The sequence below is a fragment of the Schistocerca nitens genome, chromosome 5 (genome assembly GCF_023898315.1).
Source record: "Schistocerca nitens isolate TAMUIC-IGC-003100 chromosome 5, iqSchNite1.1, whole genome shotgun sequence".
Lineage (NCBI taxonomy): Eukaryota > Metazoa > Arthropoda > Insecta > Orthoptera > Acrididae > Schistocerca > Schistocerca nitens.
The window spans coordinates 322,790,430-322,813,443 of record NC_064618.1 but is presented as its reverse complement, the minus strand read 5'-3'; the positions used below and the strand labels follow the sequence as shown (position 1 = coordinate 322,813,443).

The following is a 23,014-nucleotide window of genomic DNA, read 5'->3' as shown; positions in this document are numbered from 1 at the left end:
AATGGACTATGAATAAAGATGAATTAATGCTAAGGGATAAAAAAATTTTCGTGTACACATCAGAAGAAGCCCTAACTTAAAATGCCTTGTGTACGCTAGCCTATGGTAATCCTGTTGGACACTTCGCTTAAGTGTAAGATTAAATGAAAATTTCTGTTGGATGGAAGGGAAGCACATTAGTGTCCTTAATTCTAGATATGTTCCTTACAATTCTCCTCTTAACAAAACTGGTAAACATTGGCTCTTTTCTTGGCTTCACTCTTTACAAACATAATCTCTGTCGTCTCCAACAGGGCCTTCATAATGGACGTTATTTCCGAACTTATCAGGATTATTCACAAATATAATCTGGTAATTCATGAAATAACAAATAATTTAATGGAAGAAATAAACTCTTTTATTTCTCAACATCGTCTTCAGACGTTTGCGCTTAGTTGAGTCCCATGAAACTTTAAATATCAAAATCATGTCTTCCAGCACCGACGTATTTCAACAAAATTTTCCACTCTCACATAGAAAGTTACCTGTCTTAACAGTATTATTGCAGAACTCTGATTTCCATCTGTCAAGCAATCAGTTTCCATAAGTACTTACAATCACTTCATAACAGTGCTAAAAATTTAACGCACACTTGACAGCCATAATGGTTTTGACATATGTCATTTCCCGCAATGAGTGCCTGTCAGTTCCAAGTGAAGTGTTGACACCTGAGAGCATATCGACGATTCATGTTTAATTAAATTTGTGTCCGTAGGTTACCGTTCTCCACAGATGCAGAAGTCATATCGCGGTAATAACTGCTTGATAATAAATACTACTTCTTGCTCCATTCGTTATAGGTTGCTGGTTGTTGATATCTGAGCTGAGAGAAATAGGAGAGATTGCCGCCCGCTTGGCATGATAGGAGTACGTGCTTGATGAGCGGATTCTTATATTTGTGGTTTACTGTTTTGTCATCTGGAGGCGTTCCACAATCTTGTCGGCGTAAACAGATGGTAAATTTTTCATTTAACTTGAACAGGTTGTCGAGTTCATTGGGCAAAGCTACTGGTGCTAAAGAAATGTGGGATTTTTTAAGAACGAGATCATTCCGCCATTCGTCTAAACTGAATTTCTTAAATTATCGATAACTTAAATCTTGAGGGCAAGTTGGAGACTTGTCGGTGGACAGTATGGGCAACGATCTGTGGCTTTGTGCTGATGATGCTGTGGTGTACGTGAAGATGTCGAAGTAGAGTGACTGTAGAAGGATACAAGATGACTTAGTCAAAATTTGTAGTTGGTGTGATGAATGGCAACTAGCTGTAAATGTAGAAAAGTTTAAGATAATGTGGGTGAGTACGAAAAACAAACACACAATGTTCGGATTCAGTATGCTAGACACATTCACGTCATTTAAGTGTCTGGGCGTAACTTTGCAAAGCAACATGAAATTGAACGAGCAGATGAGGATTGTCATAGGGAAGGTGAGTGGTCGACTTCGGTTTATTGGCAGAATTTTGGGAAAGTGTGGTTCATCTGTAAAGGAGACCGCATATAGGACTGGAGTGTTTGGAATCCACACCAGGTTGGATTAAAGAAATGCATCGAAGCAGTTCAGAGGCGGACTGCTATATTTGTTACCGGTAACTTCGAACAACACCTAAGTGTTACGGAGATGCTTTTGCCCTGAAGGCAAACCGAAGATCTTTTCGAGGAACGCTCTTGAGAAGATTTAGAGAACAGGCATTTGAAGCTGACTGCAAAACGATTCTATTGCTACCAACATATATTTTTCGTAAGGGCCACGAAAAATTACGGCTCACGCGGAGGCATGTAGACAGTACGTGTTTCCCTCGCTCTGTCTGCGAGTGGAACTACATGAGTCGTCGCGTACTGCGGCAGAGGGTTCAAATGGCTCTGAGCACTATGGGACTCAACTGCTGTGGTTATCAGTCCCCTAGAACTTAGAACTACTTAAACCTAACTAACCTAAGGACATCACCCACATCCATGCCCGAGGCAGGATTCTAACCTGCGACCGTAGCAGTCGCACGGCTCCGGACTGCGCGCCTAGAACCGCGAGACCACCGCGGCCGGCGCGGCAGAGGGCAGGGCGCGCAAACAACGATCGCCGAAGCGTAGCAAAAAGCGTCATCATAGTTCGGGTGACACATCCTCCCCTAGCCTAGGGGACACGGAAGTTATTCGAACCGAAGAGACGTCTGACATGGAACACGTGCCTTTAGAGGACGTTGAAAGGAGTCCTTCAGATGATAACCGAATGTCTTGCCTTCCAACGGTTCATCTTCATTGACATCGGCTGACCTGGTACTGCCGACGGAGGAGTCAGTAACAGTGTCCCGTTAGCCACATCGAAATGCAACGAAGGGTGTTCCTCGGATTGATGACCAATATGACTGGGCAGAACAAGTCGAAGGGATAGCGGAACTGCACTCCCACTTGATGACTGCTCACTTACAGGACACACACCACAGAACGAAAACAACGGAGGGAAGCCCGTTCGCGTGCAACCCTCTGAGCACGAATAGTGGTCTAAAGAATTTGGAGTTCAAAATAACATGACACGAGCGTGACGATGACAACGGACCAAGCCTATATGGTGGGAACAATGAACATTACCATCGTACGATCGCTTGCAAAGATGCAACTTTTCGGGAACATGATGTACGCCATGGACGCAGATATTTTGCTGGTGCAGGAAACCTACAGTGCTGCCTTTCCCGACGTGCCTGGTTAAGACACTTGCCTAGCGCCGAATTCAGAAGCAGGTCGTGGCATGGCGATATTAGTCCGGGAAGGGATTCGGTATGTGACCTAGATTACCTCCGTTCGGCGCTGAGTTTGGCGATGACCGTGAACGGCATTCGTATTGTCAACATATATGCACCCTCCGGATCTGACAATCGACGGGCGCGTGTGCAGCTCTACTCGGAGGGGATTGCGCCCCTATTCCATGGCAGATATGATCACATCTCGGTAGTAGAGGATTGTAATTGTATTCTCACACCGAAGGATCAAACCCCGAAGGATCAAACCCCGAATTTTAGCGCCTCCTATGAATCGCACTCGATCTGCCGTGACATGACACTGACACTTCTGAAAAGATCCATGGGCAGCGTGAGAGCTACACTTTTCTACTAGCCACTCGGCGAGCAGACTAGATCGGATTTATGTATCTGACCTGTTACTAGATCATGTGTTGACTGCTGAACGTTGGCCCACAGCTTTTACGGATCACCTTGCATATTTATGCACGTTAACCCTCCCTTGGTAGCGAGTCTGGCGGATCCGTAGTTCGTGGAACCTTAATTCATCCTTATTAGTGGACCCCGAAGCGGATCGAAGTAGCGTGGCAGACATGCGTTCGCAGTCTCCCGATACACCGTACGATTCTTTCATGGTGACTGCAATGTGCAAAATCGGCGATACGAAGAGCTCTCATATATAATTGCAAGGAAAAAGCGAGATGGCTCCGCGATACTCTTGAATATTACTACATGGGGCTCCGTGACCTGTCCTCTAGGGCCCCATCGGCCGAGCGTCAAGCGAAAGTCCATCGCATTCAGGTGAGCACTTTATCGGTGTTACCACTGTGACAAGGCCGTTGGCCATTTGTTACTTTAAACGACAAAAAAATTAAAATCTAGTAAATTACATAAATACATTGAATGAAAGGGGCGGAGCCTCATGCTCCATTAGGAAACTTCAAATATTTGTCTTAAATTTAGTTAGGTTTAACCTTAAAGCTCCTCTGTCAGTGATTCCCAAACCGTTTCTTTTTCCTGAAGACGGAAAAGCTTTCAAAACGTTTCTCGAGCTAGGCTGTAATATAGGATAAGTAAGCTGATATCCCTTTCTAAACTGTACCTTAAGTTTTTATTTTTTTGTTACAGCTTATTCCGATCAGTTCGTCCTTGTAATATGACATCTGTTTCTTCAGTATCACTGTATGTATTGATAAACCATTGTGCTATTTCCATGGTCAAAACGTCCTAAAACACAGTTTGAAAGTTTGTGTTGAGGTCATTTAAATGTTGAACGTAGGTTTAAATATCATCATCTTGCCATTTTGTCTGTGCAAACAGGGAAGCTGGAAAAATTCACGCCGTCCAAAGTTTTGCTTCATCAGTTTAATTCTGATAAGAAGAGATGAAACGATGGACTTCGTTTTAAGCAAATTTAGACTGTCACCTTGTAACTGCAAGTTAGCCTATGAAAATTAGTAAACGAATCTGTTACATAAGCGATTTCTGATTTCTACTTGATTAAATTTTCTTTTAAAATTGGATATTTAGCATACAAAAACTCCAAAATATCCTCAAAAAGTGAGAAAAATCTTGTCAAACAAACGACTTTTGACAGCCGGCGAACTTCAATGTGAAAAAGTAATCGATCGAAGAACTCAAAGTTTGCCGCACGGGATCAGCCTAGCGGTCTGGGCGCTGCAGTCATGGACTGTGCGGCTGGTCCCTGCGGAGGTTCGAGTCCTCCCTCGGGCAAGGGTGTGTGTGTGTTTGTCCTTACGATAATTTAGGTTAAAGTAGTGTGTAAGCTTAGGGACTGATGACCTTAGCAGTTAAGTCCCATAAGATTTCACACACATTAGAACATTTTTGAACTCAAAGTTTTGCTTCGAATTTTGTTTACCACTCAGGTTTTTAGCAAACTAAAAGTTGTTGTGGATGACGCAGTGTATTGCAAACAACTAAAGTGCAGCATAACTCGCTCTTTTGTTGGCTTGTGGGACGAGAGAAGACGCCCTCAGTTGATTCCACTGTGGTTTTACTGGTTTTGAAGTGAGTACCGTGACACTGTAAGAAGCCCACAAACTATCGTCAACTCTTTGTGACGTCGAAGCAAACATACTTTCTACAGCGGGTTTCTCCTGAAATTTATCTTTAAGTATTTGAATTTGAAAGTATTTCAGGTCCATACCTGTTTTATCAGGTTACCACCTTCTCAGAAGATCCTCGAGCTTGGATGGTTTCGAGCTACATTGCTTAACTTTTTTTTGCATACAAGCACGTAGTTAATGATTTTGGTGACAATAGGCACACAAAGTCAAACTTCAAATAATCAAAACCATGCTGCCTGTATTTCTTTTTGGATTCGGCTATGTTTACTATCAGTTAATTGTTGATAAAAATAAAGCTGCTTAGGTAAATATGACAAGACATAAGTCAAAATCAACACGCTTATCCTCAAGTCATGATCTCAATGCAATTGAAGAAGCTACAAAAAGATAATTTGATATGAAAAGTAATATATTTACTTTTTCCGGTACTCCCAAACATGACATTGATTCACTTTATCTTGTATGGTACCCAGCTATAGTCTGTTCACAAAGATGTGGACGAGGGCTCCGTAGTTCTGGCTCGTCAGAAGTCAGTCGACTTCAGCCCGCTGATGTTTTGTGTTCGGCCGCTGCCAACCTCAGCGATGCAGCACAGAATCTTGCGTACGTAGCAGCTGTAAAGTGATTCAAGTGCAGTTTTGTGTTGTGTCGCAAATTAATACACGTCTTGATGAATGATGAAGCGACTCCTGGCGCATCACGGGCAGCGCTGGATACTCTTTACATTCCTCGTAGAAGGACGAGGGACTGTGCTTTTACTGAATGGAACCAGGAAAATAATAAATAATGTCGTTGAGTGTTGCGAGCAGCAGAGCGAAAATAACAGTTGCTCCACCCTCTCTCTTAGCAGGTGAGACAAACAGTGACGTACATAGAAGCAAGCTTCAGCTCTGTGAGAAGAATGCGGAATTTTGACTTAGATCCGCCTAACTGGGACCCACTGTCGTGGACCCCAACTGCACCCCCAATTTTGTTTTTCGCTGACATGGAGCCCTTGTAGGTTGGAGTCGACCGATAGGAGCCGATGTAGACCACTTTAGGAATCGCTGCTCTAAGATGATATTCGGAAAATAATAACCAGATACTTATGTATTCTATCTAGTAATGGCAGCAAGAGTGAAACTAGGCTGGGATGACCGGGAAATTGCTTCTGAGGATAAGTTGCCTCTGGAAAGAAAACAAATAAGGAAGATAATGAATACAGAGCGAAGCAATGAATTAAAATTTTTAACAAGGCCGGGATTCGAACCTGAGTCCCTGCTCCCTAGGCAGATGCACTAACCATTGCGCCAGCCTGACACTGCAGCTAGCACAGCTGCACGGATTACCCTAGTACATCTCCCTCCGAAATACAAACTCCAATTCACGCCGCAGCCCATCTTTATGTTCTCCTTCTTAACTTGTATCAGCATTGCACAGGTTCTCCAACATTGGAATAGCACCTTAGCATTGGACGAAATGGGGAAAAATACTGCATATACTGCATGTATTACTAATCTATGAAATTATGTGTTCCAGACACATATTAAGTCTCAGATTTATCTACGGTAATCAATACAGGCCGGAACAATGACTAATACGTCACCTACACCCGAGGTACAGGCACGATCATCCGCATTTCGTTCTGTGCTAAGGTGCTAATCAATGTTGGAGGGCCTCTGCAATAGTCAAGATGGGCTGAGGTGTGAATTGGAGTTTGTATTAAGGAAAGAGACGTAATAGGGTAATTTGTGCAGCTGTGTTGGCTGCTGTGCCAGGATGGTGCTGTGGTTAGTGTATTTGTCTAGTGAGCAGGAGACTCAGGTTCGAATCCTGGCCTTGGTACAAATTTTAATTCATTGCTTTGGCTTGTATTCATTATCAAAGGTTAACGGCTCTCTGGAACGTATAATTTCATATGGCGGAAAGAGGAACAACTAACGTGGGAAAGAAATGTCGAAAATTTAGTGAAATCGTTCAGTCAAGACGAGTCTTTCACTATATTAAAATAATGAAAGTTTGTTTTGGAAATCATTCTGACATAAATATTTGCGAATCGTTTATTTCTTTTACCGAGATCAAAGAGCAACGTGCATCTAGATATAAATAGCAGTTTACAAATAAATGAGAGAAAAGGATCTAGATGTGAGCAAGTGTTTGTGGCAAGGTTGACGGTGTATCCGCCATGAGTGGTGTATACAATGGTGTGCAAAAAAGAATCAGGTCACAATTAAGATTTAGGCGCTGTAGAGGCTAAGAGGCTAATCATGAAACAGCCCTGTGTATCGAAACAGTTGAGAATATCTACAAATTCCTTTGATCACAGCATGCAACGATAGTAGGGTTTAAAAACTTTTTTCGTGAGCACTTCCAAGGTAACGCTAAAGACAACAAATCCATTGCATTGGGCTGGCAGATACGAAATCATGTATCCAGTAAGATCTGCATTGACTTTTCTAAGGCTATGACAAAAATAAGTCGTGATAATAAAAAATATAAAAAAATGTAGCTGCCGGTCTTGAAAACATTCTCTCGCACTTTCCAGATTCAGTACAATAGACTAGAAAGAATCCGGTATGAAAGTATGGATACAGACTTATTAGGAAGGGCGCTGTCAGAAACGAGAATGGAGGTTTAGGATTTAACATCCCGTCGACGCCGAGGTCATTAGAGAAGCAGCTCGAATACGGGACGAATGGTCAAGGAAATCGGCTGTGTCCTTTTCAAAGGAAACAACCCCGGATTTTGCCTCAACCGATTTGGGGTAATTCACGGAAAACCTCAGTTTGTATGGGCGGACGGGGATCTGAATCGCTGTCCTCCCAAATGCGAGTCCACCGTGCTAACCACTGCAACATATCACTCTATATCTCTCAGAGATACACTACCGGAAAAAAATAACACACCATTTTAGAAGTTTCCAGTTCATTCAAAATTTATTGTTGCAACAGTGCATATGGAGTACATGAAACGATTACGTTTACAGATCAAATGCACAAGCGGTTCTGTGGTACCGGGTATCGAACCATGCTGAAACGCCCATATTAGTAAAAGGTGTATCCTCCACAGGTGGCAATGCAGGCGCTGACTTTGGAATCGAGTCGATCATACAGATGGGGAATACTGTCCTGGGATCCGTTATGCTACGCCTGCTCGGCCTGTCACGTAGTTCCATAAGAGTTGTTGGCTGACCAGTCCCATGAATCACTTCTCGTCCCACAAAATCCCACACATGCTCGATTGGAGACAAGTCTGAAGATCGTTCTGGCCACGGAAGTTCCTGCACGTCTTGCAGAGCACGTAGAGTTTCACAGGCACAGTGTGGGCGAGCATTATCCTGCTGGAACAACACATCACCTTCCGTTTGCAAGAACGGCAAAAAAAAAAAAAAAAAAAAAAAAAAAAAAAAAAAAAAAAAAAAAAAACGGGTCTCACAACATTCTGCAAGTACGAAGCGCTGGTTAGCGTCTCTTCCATAAACACCAAAGGTGAATGGGAGCTGCAGCTTATCGCACTATAGACCATGGTGTGGGGCAGCGTGTCTCGGAAGAATGCACTCGACGAGACAGTGCTCACCGGTCTACGTAGTACGCGCAAATCACTTGCGTGTAGGCAGAATCTTCTTTCATCGCTAAAGACACGGCTGGGCTCACAAGCCGTTCTTACCTGTATTGTGGTAGCTGTGCGAACGGCCACTGCTGGCCTTACAATACGACGATCCTTCGGGCGCTTGTGCTGCGTGGTCGTCTACGGGTGGAAGAATGTTATCACTTCTGTCTCTATTCTGTTCATTTTTGGAACACAACCTACGACCAGCTTAGAGACAGAAGTGATGACACTTTCTGCAGGACCTGACCATTTTGCAGGACAGTGCTCAAGCACGTACAGTGCAAGCTGTTACTGATTTGAGTGATGGGGCTGCTAAGTGCTATACCACCTACTGCACTCCCCTGAGTTACGCCCTCGTAAGTTCAACTAGATTTCTAAACTGAAGGAAACACTTCACAGCATTCGCTTCAGAACTGCTACAAATTCGTCTGGCAATAGACCGCGCCGCTCGAACTGTCAACACAACTGGCACTGCTAAGAGTATCCTAAGACTGCCACATCGCTGGCAACGGGTTATACACAATGCTGGTGAATACTTTGAAGGTCGGTAAAACTCTGAAACACGTATCTATTTTGTACGAACTGTAAATTAATAGTTTCCACTATTAAAGTTCCAACCCTAGTACCAATCTGAGGTCCACATGTCCAACTTCAAAAACCTTTAGCTCATCTACGTTTTCCGAGATTAACATTCGTTATATTTTTACTTTGATTTCTTTAACAATAATTATCCCCAGCAAGGCAGTTAAAGCTCAGTTAAGTCACACCAAACATTAAGCTTGAAGGATATGTACAGTTGTTTCGTGTGGGTTTTCGGAAGCCAAACCCTAAAATTGTGGCGATTCACTTGTCCGAAAATGTGGAACGTTGCTTTATCTATAGATAAGAACTTTTTCAGGCAGTCTTGTTTGCATCTTAATGAGACCAGCATGGAAAACGCAAATGCATAAGGCAGTGGACGACCGTACGGCTGCGGCGCTTTGACTATTTACAATCTGTAGGCAGAAAGGCGTAACCGCTGATGTGACACTTCATGGACGGTTGACCTTACTTCTTGCAGTTCACATGATGCGCGACGAATCGACTTTTGTGGGCTGTGTTAAAACACAATTTACACTCTATAGAAACAGGAGGACCTCTACTTCGAGGAAGGCGTTAGACACTGCCTGTCTCTTCAGATTTTTTGAACCACCTCATTATTCTTATTTTTTGCCAGTGGTGTCCTCCCATACTAGAGATACACGGTATCGTTCACTCACATTTGGATTCTGCTTACTAGACATACACTGCGCCATCATCTGGCCTGTCGCAATTTTGATACATTATATGTAATGGAACTAGCTTGTTTTACAGTACGGCACTTGGAATCCCTCCACAGAAATGCAGACCGCCACACAGGTGACACCAGAAATAACACCCAATTACAAATTATAGCTCACAACACAAAATTACATGCTAATGGGGTTAAGTGCGTGGGCATTAAAGTACACAACCACCTCCCAATAGACATAAAAAGAAGCAAAAACCCAAAAATAATGACTAAATTAAAGGAATTACTACTAATCACTGTTTCTATTCCGCACATGAAATTCTTGAAACAAAATTTTAATTACTTGTAATAAGCTGTTTATTCACTTGTAGATATTTCTACGAAGTAAGATAATTTAATTATTGTATCTTATTTATATTCTGTCTGTATCTCGTAAATGTATTCTGCTATGTGTAGTATGTACCACCATTGACATCTCTCATCACACCTTTTTTTATATTTTGTCTATATATCCTATATCTATTCTGTTTTGTGTTGGTAATGTACCACTACCGTCATCTCTCATCATACACCATCTTAACACAATTTTTAAGTTGACTTGTCCTATATCATGATGTGCTTTGTTGTACAAATTCTACCGGACCAATAATAAATAAATAAATTAAAAGTCAAGTCTGCAACAAAAGTCAAATGTCAAAATGCTTTGAGAGCTGCTAAACATTTTAAACGAACCATGATTCTCTCTCTAATAGTTTCAAAGTTGATTTTTCGAAATTAAGAGGGTCTTAATGGATATCGTATGCCCGTGAAGAAGAGCTGAAAAACGAAGCACTCAAGTTTTTCAGTGACATTGCTTCATGTAAATTCTCTTATGTTTCAAGCAGATCCGATGTTGATAAGAACTCTAAATAAAGTCATCTTGATGTATTTAAAATGCCACACGGCTGTTCCAAAAGCTGAGTATTGTTTTTCCAAACTAAAACAAATTATACTTTTTTAAATACTTAAGTTCTACAATCCGTCAGGAATGGTTATCTGGTTTGGAAATACTATCAACAGGAAAAATGTGGCGCGAATGGCGACAGGCCAGTTTATTGGCGAGTGTAGGAAAAGTGTTGAAAAATAGTAACTGGCAGAACTCGTAGCAAGACGCCGTATGTCTCTCAAGCACGTGTTTGGAAAACACTTAGGCGTATTTTCCAGTGTAGAAACCACGGATTTCTTCACCCTCTATGCGGAGAGAGTGCAGACAAAATTACTAAAGCAATAGCTCACACGGTGGCGCAAAAGCATTCGTTCTTCGCACGCTCCATCCACTAATAGAAAGGAACAGACCTTAATATGTGATTCAGTAAAAAAAGTATCCTGCGTCACGTAATTTATCGTGTTTCACAGAGTAAAGCTAAAGATATCCAGGGTATCTTACAAGGAAATGTTAAGCACTTGTTCTGTACAGGAGATGGTTTACAGTAGCGAAGATGAAGACGTGCTTATAGCTCTTAAAGTATGTGTTTTAGATGAATGATCGTTCATGTCATACCCCTGAATATTGACCATTCCTCTTGAGACACCATGTGGATGCTGAAGTTGTGTAGGAGATGAATGAAAACGAATTACTGATTTTTTTTTTAAATACAGAAGTATGCATTTACGAGAACAAGAAGAAACTCATTTAACTAAGATACGAATTTAGGTCACGAAACAATCGCGTACATTTCTTCAGCAGTTTACATTTTTACATCAATACGGGTAGTCGAACTTGCGTACGTCTTTTAAATATTCATTCATTCTTGTTTTGCGTTCTAATATATTATTAGATATTTCACGTTTTGTAACATTATTCAGTTTTAATTAATTAGGCTTTCTTGTTTTCATTTTGAACGTAAGAATATTGCCTTATTAGTTAAAGATTCTCATGAAATATTTTGGTTACAAAAAATATTATGCTTTTATGTTTAGTTAAAATTTATATTGGGTAGTGTGCAGTATTTACGTGCAGTGATGAAGGGACGAATAGCTATTTGACGTATGGATAAGTCGGGGAAACTTTGTTACGATTATATTTAGTTTCACCAAATTAATTAAAATAAAGTTAACTATTTCTTAAAGTGTGTTTTACTTATTTGGGAGGACAACAGCCGTTTTAATGGCGTAATCTAGTGTTCATGTGCTGAGAGGGTGTGGGGACGGCTGGCTGTGAGATTCGAAGTGTGGACGACGTTTTGTTGTGTTGGGAATGGAGTGTAGTAGAGGCATGTAGAAAGGGGAGGGGCATCTCCTCTTCATGTACGGTACTTGCCCAGGAATCATATGGCAGTAGCCTGTTTACGCCCCTAACTTACTACGTAGTCATAATCGGATGAGCTATCTATAAAAAAAGAAAAAGGAGGATGATAAGCTACTAATAAACTAAATTACAAATCAAACAAACTGCTGTGGAGCGCTACCCGTTCTTGATTAAGTTGCTAGTTTGTAGCGTATAGATCGCCTGTACAGACGCGTGTTACACGTGCCCCTACCCTACTTGGAGACTACCGGTACGTTTGGTTTATCTACACTAATAAAATAATGCTTTACTAGTTTTCACTGTGAGAAGGCTTTCTATCACAGTTTTATATTGTGAATAGTTTTAACCAAAAACAATACAACTTTATACCATTACCTAGTAAACTGCAGTCTTCAGTTCCAACTATCAGAACGCACATATGTTTTCATTGTGAGTGCCTCTTCATTCTCTCCTCAGTTAAGGAGTTAATCTATAACGATTCGAGTGCGGTGCAAGTTTGATTTGTAATTTATATTCCTAGTATTTTACTATCCTTTTTCTTTCTTTTTAAACAGATCATCTGATTATCACTTGGTAATAATACTAAACCCTGAATGATACCACTAATCTTTTCCCTCGATGTCTAACGAACATAACATGTCGTTTGTATTATTGATTGTAATGTAATTGTAATATTTATCAGTAGCGTCCGTTTTCGCCCGAAATACTATGATCCATTGTTGATGAACTGTAAGGCTGTGTAACCTTCGTGGGTTTTGCTCTACACAGTTTTCTTGCTGACCCACAGAAGGTTACCGTGGACCTGAACATGGATAGCGCATGAAAATTTTAAGTTTCAACAAGAGCGTCCTAAAAAAATTATCTTTCTTCAAAAGTTTTTCGAGTCGCAATGTTTTTTTTTTTTTTTCTCTTCTTTCTTTTGCCACAAGATTTGTTACGCAGTATAGAAGAAACGCAGTCAAACATGTATGTGGCAAAAGAACAGGGAATTACTTCAAAGGCATACCGCCGTAAGTGCTCATCCTCGTGAAAAATACGAAGCCAATTGTTTGGAGAAATGGAACAGCTGTAACGTTGGAGGAAGCAAGATCGACGAAAATAGTATCAACGAGGACTGCAAACTCGTTAGCACAGATAAGACTTTTTTAAATGAGAAATGGCCTTGACCGCCAAATTTTCAACATTTGAGAACACCAATTTTATAATGATGGATATTCGTTTATTCTCGTACCGAAAGAGAATTTAATTTAATAAATATTGACCAGTCAATAGTTCACATGTTACGGAAAAGTTGTAGAGGGAAACATTCCACGTAGGAAAAATATATATAAAAACAAAGATGATGTGACTTACCAAATGAAAGTGCTGGCAGGTCGACAGACACACAAACGAACACAAACATACACACAAAATTCAAGCTTTCGCAACAAACTGTTGCCTCATCAGGAAAGAGGGAAGGAGAGGGAAAGACGAAAGGATGTGGGTTTTAAGGGAGAGGGTAAGGAGTCATTCCAATCCCGGGAGCGGAAAGACTTACCCTAGGGGGAAAAAGGACAGGTACACACTCGCACACACACACACACACACACACACACACACACACACACACATATCCATCCACACATATACAGACACAAGCAGACATATTTAAAGTTTGGGCTTGTGTCTGTATATGTGTGGATGGATATGTGTGTGTGTGCGAGTGTGTACCTGTCCTTTTTCCCCCTAGGGTAAGTCTTTCCGCTCCCGGGATTGGAATGACTCCTTACCCTCTCCCTTAAAACCCACATCCTTTCGTCTTTCCCTCTCCTTCCCTCTTTCCTGATGAGGCAACAGTTTGTTGCGAAAGCTTGAATTTTGTGTGTATGTTTGTGTTCGTTTGTGTGTCTGTCGACCTGCCAGCACTTTCATTTGGTAAGTCACATCATCTTTGTTTATATATATATATATATATATATATATATATATCATAGGAATGGGGTTACATTTGTAAATACACTTTTTAAAGTACAGGTATTGTTTTATTGAAAATAATTTTACATTTGAAAAAGATTTTGTCGTGGGGGGGGGGGGGGGGAGAGAGAGAGAGAGAGAGAGAGAGAGAGAGAGAGAGAGAGAGAGAGAGAGAGAGAGAGACAAATTAATTTCTTGTGGTATGACGTCTCGAAATTGGCTGTCTCATTTATATAAAAAATGGCAATTGCCTTGCCCCCAGACCCTGTGGGAAAAATTCTATGGACGCCCATTTGCAAGTTAATGTCCTTTAAATTTGTCCCCACACAACAAATGTTGAGATTACACTTAGATGCAATTCTAACTATAGCACAGAAAATTTTAAGTTAGGCGAGTGAAAAGAGAAATGATGATTTCTGATCTTCCTTTATTTCTAACTAACAATCCATGTGGACTAAATGCCATATTTACAAAATAACTGAAGGTGCCCTGTTATTTGATCATACACCTCTGCACGCAGACAGTTTTTTCCAGAAGTTTAGCTGTTGCTGTCCTGTGTTGCATTATATATTAATGTGATAGTCCGAACCCTGTTGACAGCAGTCCCTTTATTTTATAGGCTCGATCCAGCCAAGATGGCATACCGTGGCCTGTCTCAGCATGTGAACTTCGAGCAGCTGAACGACCCAGGGGATCGTTTCACACTACAGGAGCTCATTGGCGAGGGCACCTACGGCGTTGTCTACAGTGCGAGAGATACCACCACTGGCAAGTACCTGCTCGCTGATATGCCTTGTAGTTGCCTAAACAAGTGTTTGCAGGTGCAATTTCTTGTGAAGTAGCCAATGGAAGATTCATTAGATTAGAAACTTCATGTCGTGAAATCCATAGGGCAGTACCAGTCAACCATGAAAACCGCCTGTAGCATACTCTAGAGAGAACTAATTTTTGGGACCTCACTCATCCAGTTTCTCAGCTACATTGCTAGAGAACCAATAAAGTAGCAACCCAAGCCAATTCAAGATTAAAATCATACTTCAATATCCTCTCTTTCTACAAATCATCTTAATATCTAGGTTCTGGAATGGAAATGGTTCTGTTAGCTACATGACTCATAGTAATGTTTGTTGTATAGTTGCATGCAGCTAGTAATGTACTTTTAATGTTTTTTAAAATAACTTTCAAATGTAAAGGAAAAAACTTAAATGTTTTCATGTTATTATGGCGTAAAAATTGAATTAATGATTTCCTGGTCTTTTACTAATTTATATGTCGACTTGTTCTGCATTGCTGAAGGTTCTCATTCTTAATGAAATCTACAGAAGACAATGAACGAATGCTTATACTTCCATGGGGGCAGAACATCTCAAGAATCTGGCTTCCACATTACACTGTTATGCAATTAAGTAAAAACAAAAACTGCTTGCAGAAAAGAGGAAAAAGAGCCCCATATTTTACATTTGCAACAACTGTAAGCATTCAAGCAATAAAATTGAAGAGTGAAGATGAACTGTTTCTCAGGTTTGGTGCAAAACTAGGGTTCCTTAGATGTAAGTAAGAGTTATTGTTGTTAAGAGTTTTGCACTATAAGTAAGTGTGAAACAATTAAGTTCTCTTCAATATTTATGTGAGGGCTATTCATAAATTAACCTCCAGTTGACAATTGAAAGTAAGCAAGTGCTTGTAGATACCACTGTGGCACTTGTCATTGCAAAAGGAGACTTTGAAAGTCACTTTGCATCAGTCAACTCTCTGTTTCATTCTTAGAGTATAAGCAGCAAGCAATTGAAATGGACTGTGTTATTGTGTCTCTCAGCAATTGTGACATAGATTCTGCCATTTGCTTCCTGTGTGCTGCAGGAGTCAATGCTGCCAAGATAAATGATTGATTATGCTGTGTATATGGTGTTGGAGTTGTGAGTGATGGTGGTGTTAGAGAGTGGCGCAGAAAATTCAAGGCTGGTTACACAGATGTTCATGATGAAAGTGGTCGAGGATGTCCTTAAGAAGCGACTGAAGAACTTGGGTGACATAACTTTAGTAAACAGTGGGTACTAAAATGTGTAACCGGTATTCACAAACTGAAGGAAAGACTGGATCCCCCCTAGACATTTCTTCAGCACTATCATAAAGAGTGGGAGGAATTTCTGAACTGTGAATGAGACTCAGGCGGAGTGCATGAACCCCGAAACTAAGTACCAGTCCAACAGTAGATGCACACTCTTTTCCCTTGTAAGCAAAAAAAAAAAAATTAAGCAGATGCTGTTAGATCATAAAATGATGTTCCAGTTTTCTGGGATTGCTAAGAAAGAGTATGAGTAATGGCAATAGACTTCTCTATGTGGTAATGTATGTGTACGAATTGGAAACAAAGAACTGATTTTTACCTAGTACGTAACAGTTGTGGTCTTCCAGCACTTCACCTGGGTGTTACTCGTGTGCTTATCTGCTGTTGACTCTCACAGGTGTGTGGGCATTAACTGCCAACTGCACTACATGATGTTATGCGATTTATTGCCTGTCATGGACTTTTTACTGGTATGAGTCAAGCAGAGATACTAACATGTTAACAGAGGTATGCAGACTGGAGACTTTGGTTTGTGGTGTATAAATATTGGCTTCTACATCTATACTATGCAAACTACTGTGGTGTGCATGGCAGAGGCTACATCCCATCGTACCAGTTCTTATGGTTTCTTCCTGTTCCATTCATGTGTGGAACACGGGAACAATGATTGTTTGAATGCCTCTGGGCATGAAGTAATTATTCTTACTTTATCCTCACCATCCCTATGTGAGTGTTACTTAGGGGTTGTAGTATGCTCTTAGAGTAGTCATTTAAAGCCAGTTGTTGAAACTTTGTTAACAGACTTTCTCAGAGTAGTTTGTCTATCTTCAAGAGTTTTCCTGTTCAGTTCCTTCAGCATCTCTGTGATACTCTCCCATGTATTAAACAAACCTGTGACCATTCGTGCTACCCTTCTCTGCGTCACGCCCGGGTTCCCGGGTTCGATTCCCGGCGGGGTCAGGGATTTTCTCTGCCTCGTGATGGCTGGGTGTTGTGTGCTGTCCTTAGGTTAGTTACGTTTAAGTAGTTCTAAGTTCTAGGGGACTGATGACCATCGATGTTAAGTCCCATAGTGCTCAGGGCCATTTGAACCATTTTGAACCTTCTCTGCGTACGTTCAATATTCCCTGTTAGCCCTATTTGGTTTGGGTCGCACATACATGAGTGATATTCTAGAACTGGTTGCATGAGTGGTTTGTAAGGAATCTCCTCTGTAGACTGATTGCAGTTCCTTAATATTTTGCCAGTAAACTGAAGTCTGCCTCCTGCTTTACCCACGATTGGATCTATGTGATCATTCCATTTTGTATTCCTACAAAGTGTTACACCCAGGTATTTGTATGAGTTGGTCAATTCCAACAGTGACTCAGTGATATTATAGTCATAAGATAATACATTTTCTTTTTTCATTTTGTGGGGTGCACAATTGTACATTTCTGAACATTTAGAGCTAGTTGGCAATCTCTGCACCACATGGAAGTCTTATCAAGATCCGGCTGAACATTCATGCAGCTTTTTTCCTATCAGAACTGCATCATCTGCAGAAAGCCTGATTTCACTATTAGTATTGTCTGCAAGGTCATTAATATACAACATGAACAGTAAAGATACCAATGCACTTCCCCGTGAGACATCTGAAGTTACTTCTACATCTGATGATCGATGACTCTCCATCCAAGATAGATGTGAGGGAGATGCTGTAGTGCTGCCTGTGGGAGTATGCAGGGACAGAATAGTTGGCTGCTAGATGCATCCTCAGGAGACTGTGTTATGAATTGGTAGTGTGGGGAGGGGGAAGAGAAAGGGAAAAGATCATGCAGGCAAGCTGGCAGTATAGGAAGGCGTATGTGGAGCTGGAGTGGGAGCAGGAAATGGCACAGAGGAAAGTGAAGAACAGGGACTAGCAAAGGCTGAGGCCAAGAGGTGGGGTTATGGGAATGAAGGTTATGCTGCAGGAAGAATTCTCACCTGCATAGTTCAGAAAAGTTGGTGTTGACGAAAAGAATCCAGATGGCTGTGAAGCACTTTGGGAAGCCAGACACTGTGTTGGGTGCCATGTTCAGCAACTGCATGGCCTAGCTGTCTCTTGGCCTCTCTTTGGCAATGGCCTTTCATTCAGACAGACTGCTAAAAGGTGATGCCTGTGTAGAATACAACACAATGATTACAGGTAACTTAATATATCACAAGGCTGCTTTCACAGGCAGCACTCTCTTTTGTTGGCTAGGAAATGCCTGTAACAGGACTGGAATAGGCAGTAGTGAGAGGAGACATGGGATAGGCCCTGCATCTGGGTCTTTCACAAGGATTCGAGCCAGTGGGTAAGAGATTGGAAGCAGGGGTGGAATAGGGATGGACAAGACTGTTGCGTAGGTTGGCGAATGGTAGAACACCACTGCGGGAGGGGTGGGTAAAGCAGATATTTCTCATTTCAGGACTTGAGAGGTAGTCAAAACCATGGCGACAAATGTGATTCAGTTGCACTAGTCCTGCGTAGTTCAGAGTTACGAAGGGGGCACTCCTTTGTGATCAGTCAGTGCATATGTGATGGACATAAACTAACCTGAGAAAGTTTGTTAGCAAAGTTTCAAGAACCAGCTTTAAATGATGAGCATACTACAACCCCCTAAGTATCACTCACATAGGGATCGTGAAGAAAAAATAAGAATAACTACTGCATGCACAGAGGTATTCAAACAATCAAGGCATGAGAGATCTATTTCTGAAACAGATATGGGGGGTAATTTTTGTCTGTGAGCACCACAATGAGGCCCTCGGCATATTTTGAGAGGGACTGTTTGTCACTACAAATGTGACAGTCGTGGATGGCTAGGCTGTACAGAAGGAATTTCTTGATGTGGAATGGGAGACAGCTGTCATAATGGATGTAATGCTATCAGTTGATAGGTTTGATGTGGATTATTTAAGTCTGTCACCATCCTTTATATTTTTTTGGTACAACATCTTAATGCCATGAACATTCTATTTTGCTGGTACGTGAACAGAAGTTTAATGTGTGTATTGAACAGTAGTGTTTCCACATGACCAGAAAAAGCTACTTGCATCTCCCTCAGATGTTTAGTATTTGTGACATCTCCAGTAATCCTTATCTTCCAATAGTGGAAATTCCTCTAGTTATTTCTAAGCACAACCATACTAACATTAAACTTTTGTACACAGCAGTAATATTTGCTGCCTCACACTGTTACTAACTGGCTTTTCTCATACCAGTAGCCTCGTTATACTGCAGTTTCTGGTAAACTGGACTGCTGAGGTCACATTAACTTCTGTTGAGGTGAACACCGGCACTCTGGCACTAGGAGTTTCAGGAGTTCAACAGTACCTCACTTCCCAAAGGGTATAGTTCTTGTATATCCTGGCAGAATGATCATTGTCTCCCTATAGTAATATTAAGCTGCTGTAGAGATATCATTCTGCTAAGTGTTGATAAGTAAATCTTATGCTTTAATAGCTTTATTTGATATGTGTTCACATGAGACAGTAACTGAAATCTTTCCTACAGGCCATCGAGTAGCAGTAAAAATTTTGGAGAATGTGCCAGATAACATTGAGGAGATTGAGGAGGAGTATCTTATTCTGAAAGACCTGAGCTTGCATCCTAATATACCATCCTTTAATGGACTTTTTCTGAAAAGGGGCTCTACCCCAGAAGAAGATCAGCTATGGTTTGTTATGGAGGTAAAAAGATTTTATTGTATGTGCTGTTCAGTATCTATCACTGTAATTGTTATTAAATCATGCCTAGTTTAGATGTAATTAAGCTTGTGGAAATCTGAAATTATTGAGCACAATGGAATATGTAAAATACACACTATAGTTTGCTAGTCAGCACAACTGTTTTTCCTTAAATCTGAAACATAAAACAGTCATATTGTCTGTCTTCTTCCCAGAAGTGACACAAGACTTGGCTATTGAAACTGATAACTAAAACTGCTGGTAAAAACAAGTGATTATAATTAAAATATAAATTCCACCTAACAAATTTCCAAAACGACAAAATTCTCTCTCATTTTATGTGGTTTTGTTTGTTGTTTCTTTTCACACTCAGTCCTAAATATTAATGAGCATTTAGGAAAGTTGTACAAATTTTCTTATATGCAGATGTGAATAACTCACATCATTGCATTTCCAGTTATGCACTGGTGGATCTGTAACAGACTTGGTTCAGGGCTTGAAACATCGGGGTGAGAGACTTTCTGAAGAACAGATTGCTTATATTCTGCATGAGACTGTTCAGGTTCGTTCAACACAGTATTCTCTTAAGCCACAGTTGTAAATAAATCACAGTGAAATAAAGGGTGAATAATTTTATTTATAGGCTTTGATATATCTACACAGCAATCACTGCATGCATCGTGATGTTAAAGGACACAATATATTGTTGACAGAAGAAGCTCATGTGAAGCTAGTAGATTTTGGTGTATCATCACATCTAGCAGCAACTCTTGCTCGACGAAATACGTCTGTCGGAACACCATACTGGATGGCACCAGAAGTAAGTTAAATGAAATAACTTGATTGTAAATAGTTCACACATATTTTGATTTTCATACATAGGATCATTAATTATTATAATTAGATATCTAAAAGGCACTTGGTATATTACATCGAGTTACGTACAGCAAATGAGACATTTCATTTCATTTTCTTAAATTAACCTTTGCATTTGATTTCAGGTGATAGCTTGTGAGCAACAGCTGGACTCCTCATATGATGCACGATGTGATGTCTGGTCTGTTGGAATCACTGCAATTGAACTAGCAGAAGGTGACCCACCACTCTCTGATTTACATCCAATGAGAGCTCTTTTCCAAATTCCTCGCATCCCACCTCCCTCTCTTGCCCGTCCTGATGAGTATAGTCAGCAGTTTTCTGACTTTATTAGTGAATGTTTAGTCAAAGATCTAGAACAACGGCCATTTGCTAGAGAGCTGTTGGAACATCCTCTTATGAAGAAAGGAGCATTGGTTGCTGAAAAAGTGAGTTACCTCATGTCTTTCATACTGGCCATTATTTTGATACAAATGTGTATTAAGCAGTAAATAAAAGTAATGTATTCACAAGCAAAAAAGCTAAATGAATGGAAAGAAATTGCCTGATCATTAAAATGTTTGGTAAGGCATATCTCAATTATCTTGGCTTGCTTCCATATTTGTTAATATTTGTTGGTTCTAAAAGGTTCGCAGGGAATTAAGAGTTGAGATTCAAAGGCAAAGAAAGGAAGGTCGCACACATAGACAACCTGAAGTGACTACAAAGCATGGAAAACTGAAATCTGATCGCAAATCAAAGCCTCAGAAAATGTATATGGATGATCTTGCTGCTCTTGATATTCTCACTGAGGTAATTTCTTGATTTGTATATTTTACTTTGCTTTAATTTGTTAAAAGTTTATGGCTTCAAACATTTATCAGAGGTTAACATCATTTTATCACAGATATGCGCTCATTTTTTTCATTCCACAGTTATGTTCAGCTCTGAATAATGTGCACATTTTTTGTATGAAACTGCTTCAAACATACAGATGCAATTTATTCTATTTAAGACGACACTTTTGAAAAGAGAATAGTCTAAAATTGTGTGTGTTCTCCTGTGATGAAGGAATATTTAATAACTTCAAAATGCTTTTTATTTCAATGTGAAATTTGTCATAAGTTGTTTAGTTTTATTTATGTATTGTTCGGGGGGGGGGGGGGGGGGGCGCAACACAAGTTGTTGTTGATAGGCATGCTCTGGTGTGACACTCATAAACTCATTACTATTGTTGTACCTCATTGATTATGACTTCTTATTTACTTGAGCATTGTCTTCACCTTCCCGCTGATGAAGCTGATTAGGTATTCTACAGCACTTTTGTCTCATCAGATCACTTACTCATAACTGAATTTTAGTGATTCAGTTGTTGAAGATACAGTTATCAGTAATTATATTTTGTCACCCTTCTTCCATATTTTCATGTAAATGATGATAAAGTTAGCCTCCAGCCGAAAATTTAAGGGTTTACATCAGCTGGTTTTTTTCTATTTTTGCAAGCACTCTGCAATCGATCTGAAAAATTCACAGTAGCCATTCATATTTCTGTATGGAGAAATATTTTCTTAATGGATTGAACCACAGTGTTCCTTTGCACAGATTCAGAACTATGAACGAAACAAAAACTTGTCAATATTCTACATATTGGCGACTAGTGTCCGACTTAGGGCACTGTAAAATGATGCAGGATTTAGGCTCTCCTCAATCCAAAAAGTGATGATGTGGGGTCTGTTACACAGATACCTACAATCAAGATGCACTTACTGCCAGGGGTCAGAGTCAGTTTAGGTGAGCAGTCAAAATCGTACATAGATTTTTGCAGCTGAAAATGTTGAATATCAGTGTGTAAAAAAAAAAAAAAAAAAAAAAAAAAAAAAAGAAGAAGAAAGAAAGAATATCTTACAATACACTTCAGCAAAATATGTGTTGAGCGACATTGTGACAGATAGGAGCTATCTGGTGTGGTTCAGTAGCTGTATTTGAAAGTTGATATCTGTGTAGCAGGTTTAACAAAGCTGAATCAGATGAATCCTGAAGGTTCTCCTTCTTGATAGGACCACCAAAACACAGTGAGTGAGTTAATGAATGACCTACACAAAGTCTAAGTGAGTGTAAATAGAGCTATAGGAGACACATTCAATGAATTTGAAAGCAAAATTTTGTCTGCGGGTCTGAAGAAGAAACCTAAAAAGTTTAGATCATGAATAAAGTCAGTGATCATACTGGCACTAGAGTGGAGATGACACAGATATGATAAAAATATTAAATTCCTTCTGATGTTGTTGCACTGATGAGGGTCAGTCTTTTTACCATCATATGAATGTAAAAATGACTGAACAAAAAATAACAAAAATTACTCAATACAGCCAAGGCTAATTGACGTAATGAGATACTTCTTGGATTTTATGTATATTATGAGAAAGAACTTTTATATCC

The 23,014-nt window shown here is 40.3% G+C and overlaps 1 protein-coding gene across 3 annotated transcripts in view; it reads left to right on the top strand.

The window, feature by feature from the left end:
* Positions 1 to 23,014, top strand: part of LOC126259349 (myosin-IIIb-like) — a 610,509-nt gene that overhangs the window by 503,173 nt on the left and 84,322 nt on the right. For all 3 annotated transcript variants that reach the window (XM_049956066.1, XM_049956067.1, XM_049956065.1), the window contains 6 exons: positions 14,576 to 14,724; positions 19,548 to 19,723; positions 20,178 to 20,282; positions 20,364 to 20,540; positions 20,722 to 21,024; positions 21,224 to 21,388. In XM_049956066.1, the coding sequence (XP_049812023.1) occupies positions 14,592 to 14,724; positions 19,548 to 19,723; positions 20,178 to 20,282; positions 20,364 to 20,540; positions 20,722 to 21,024; positions 21,224 to 21,388 (1,059 nt within the window). In that variant the 5' untranslated portion in view covers positions 14,576 to 14,591. The remainder of the gene's footprint in view (positions 1 to 14,575; positions 14,725 to 19,547; positions 19,724 to 20,177; positions 20,283 to 20,363; positions 20,541 to 20,721; positions 21,025 to 21,223; positions 21,389 to 23,014) is intronic.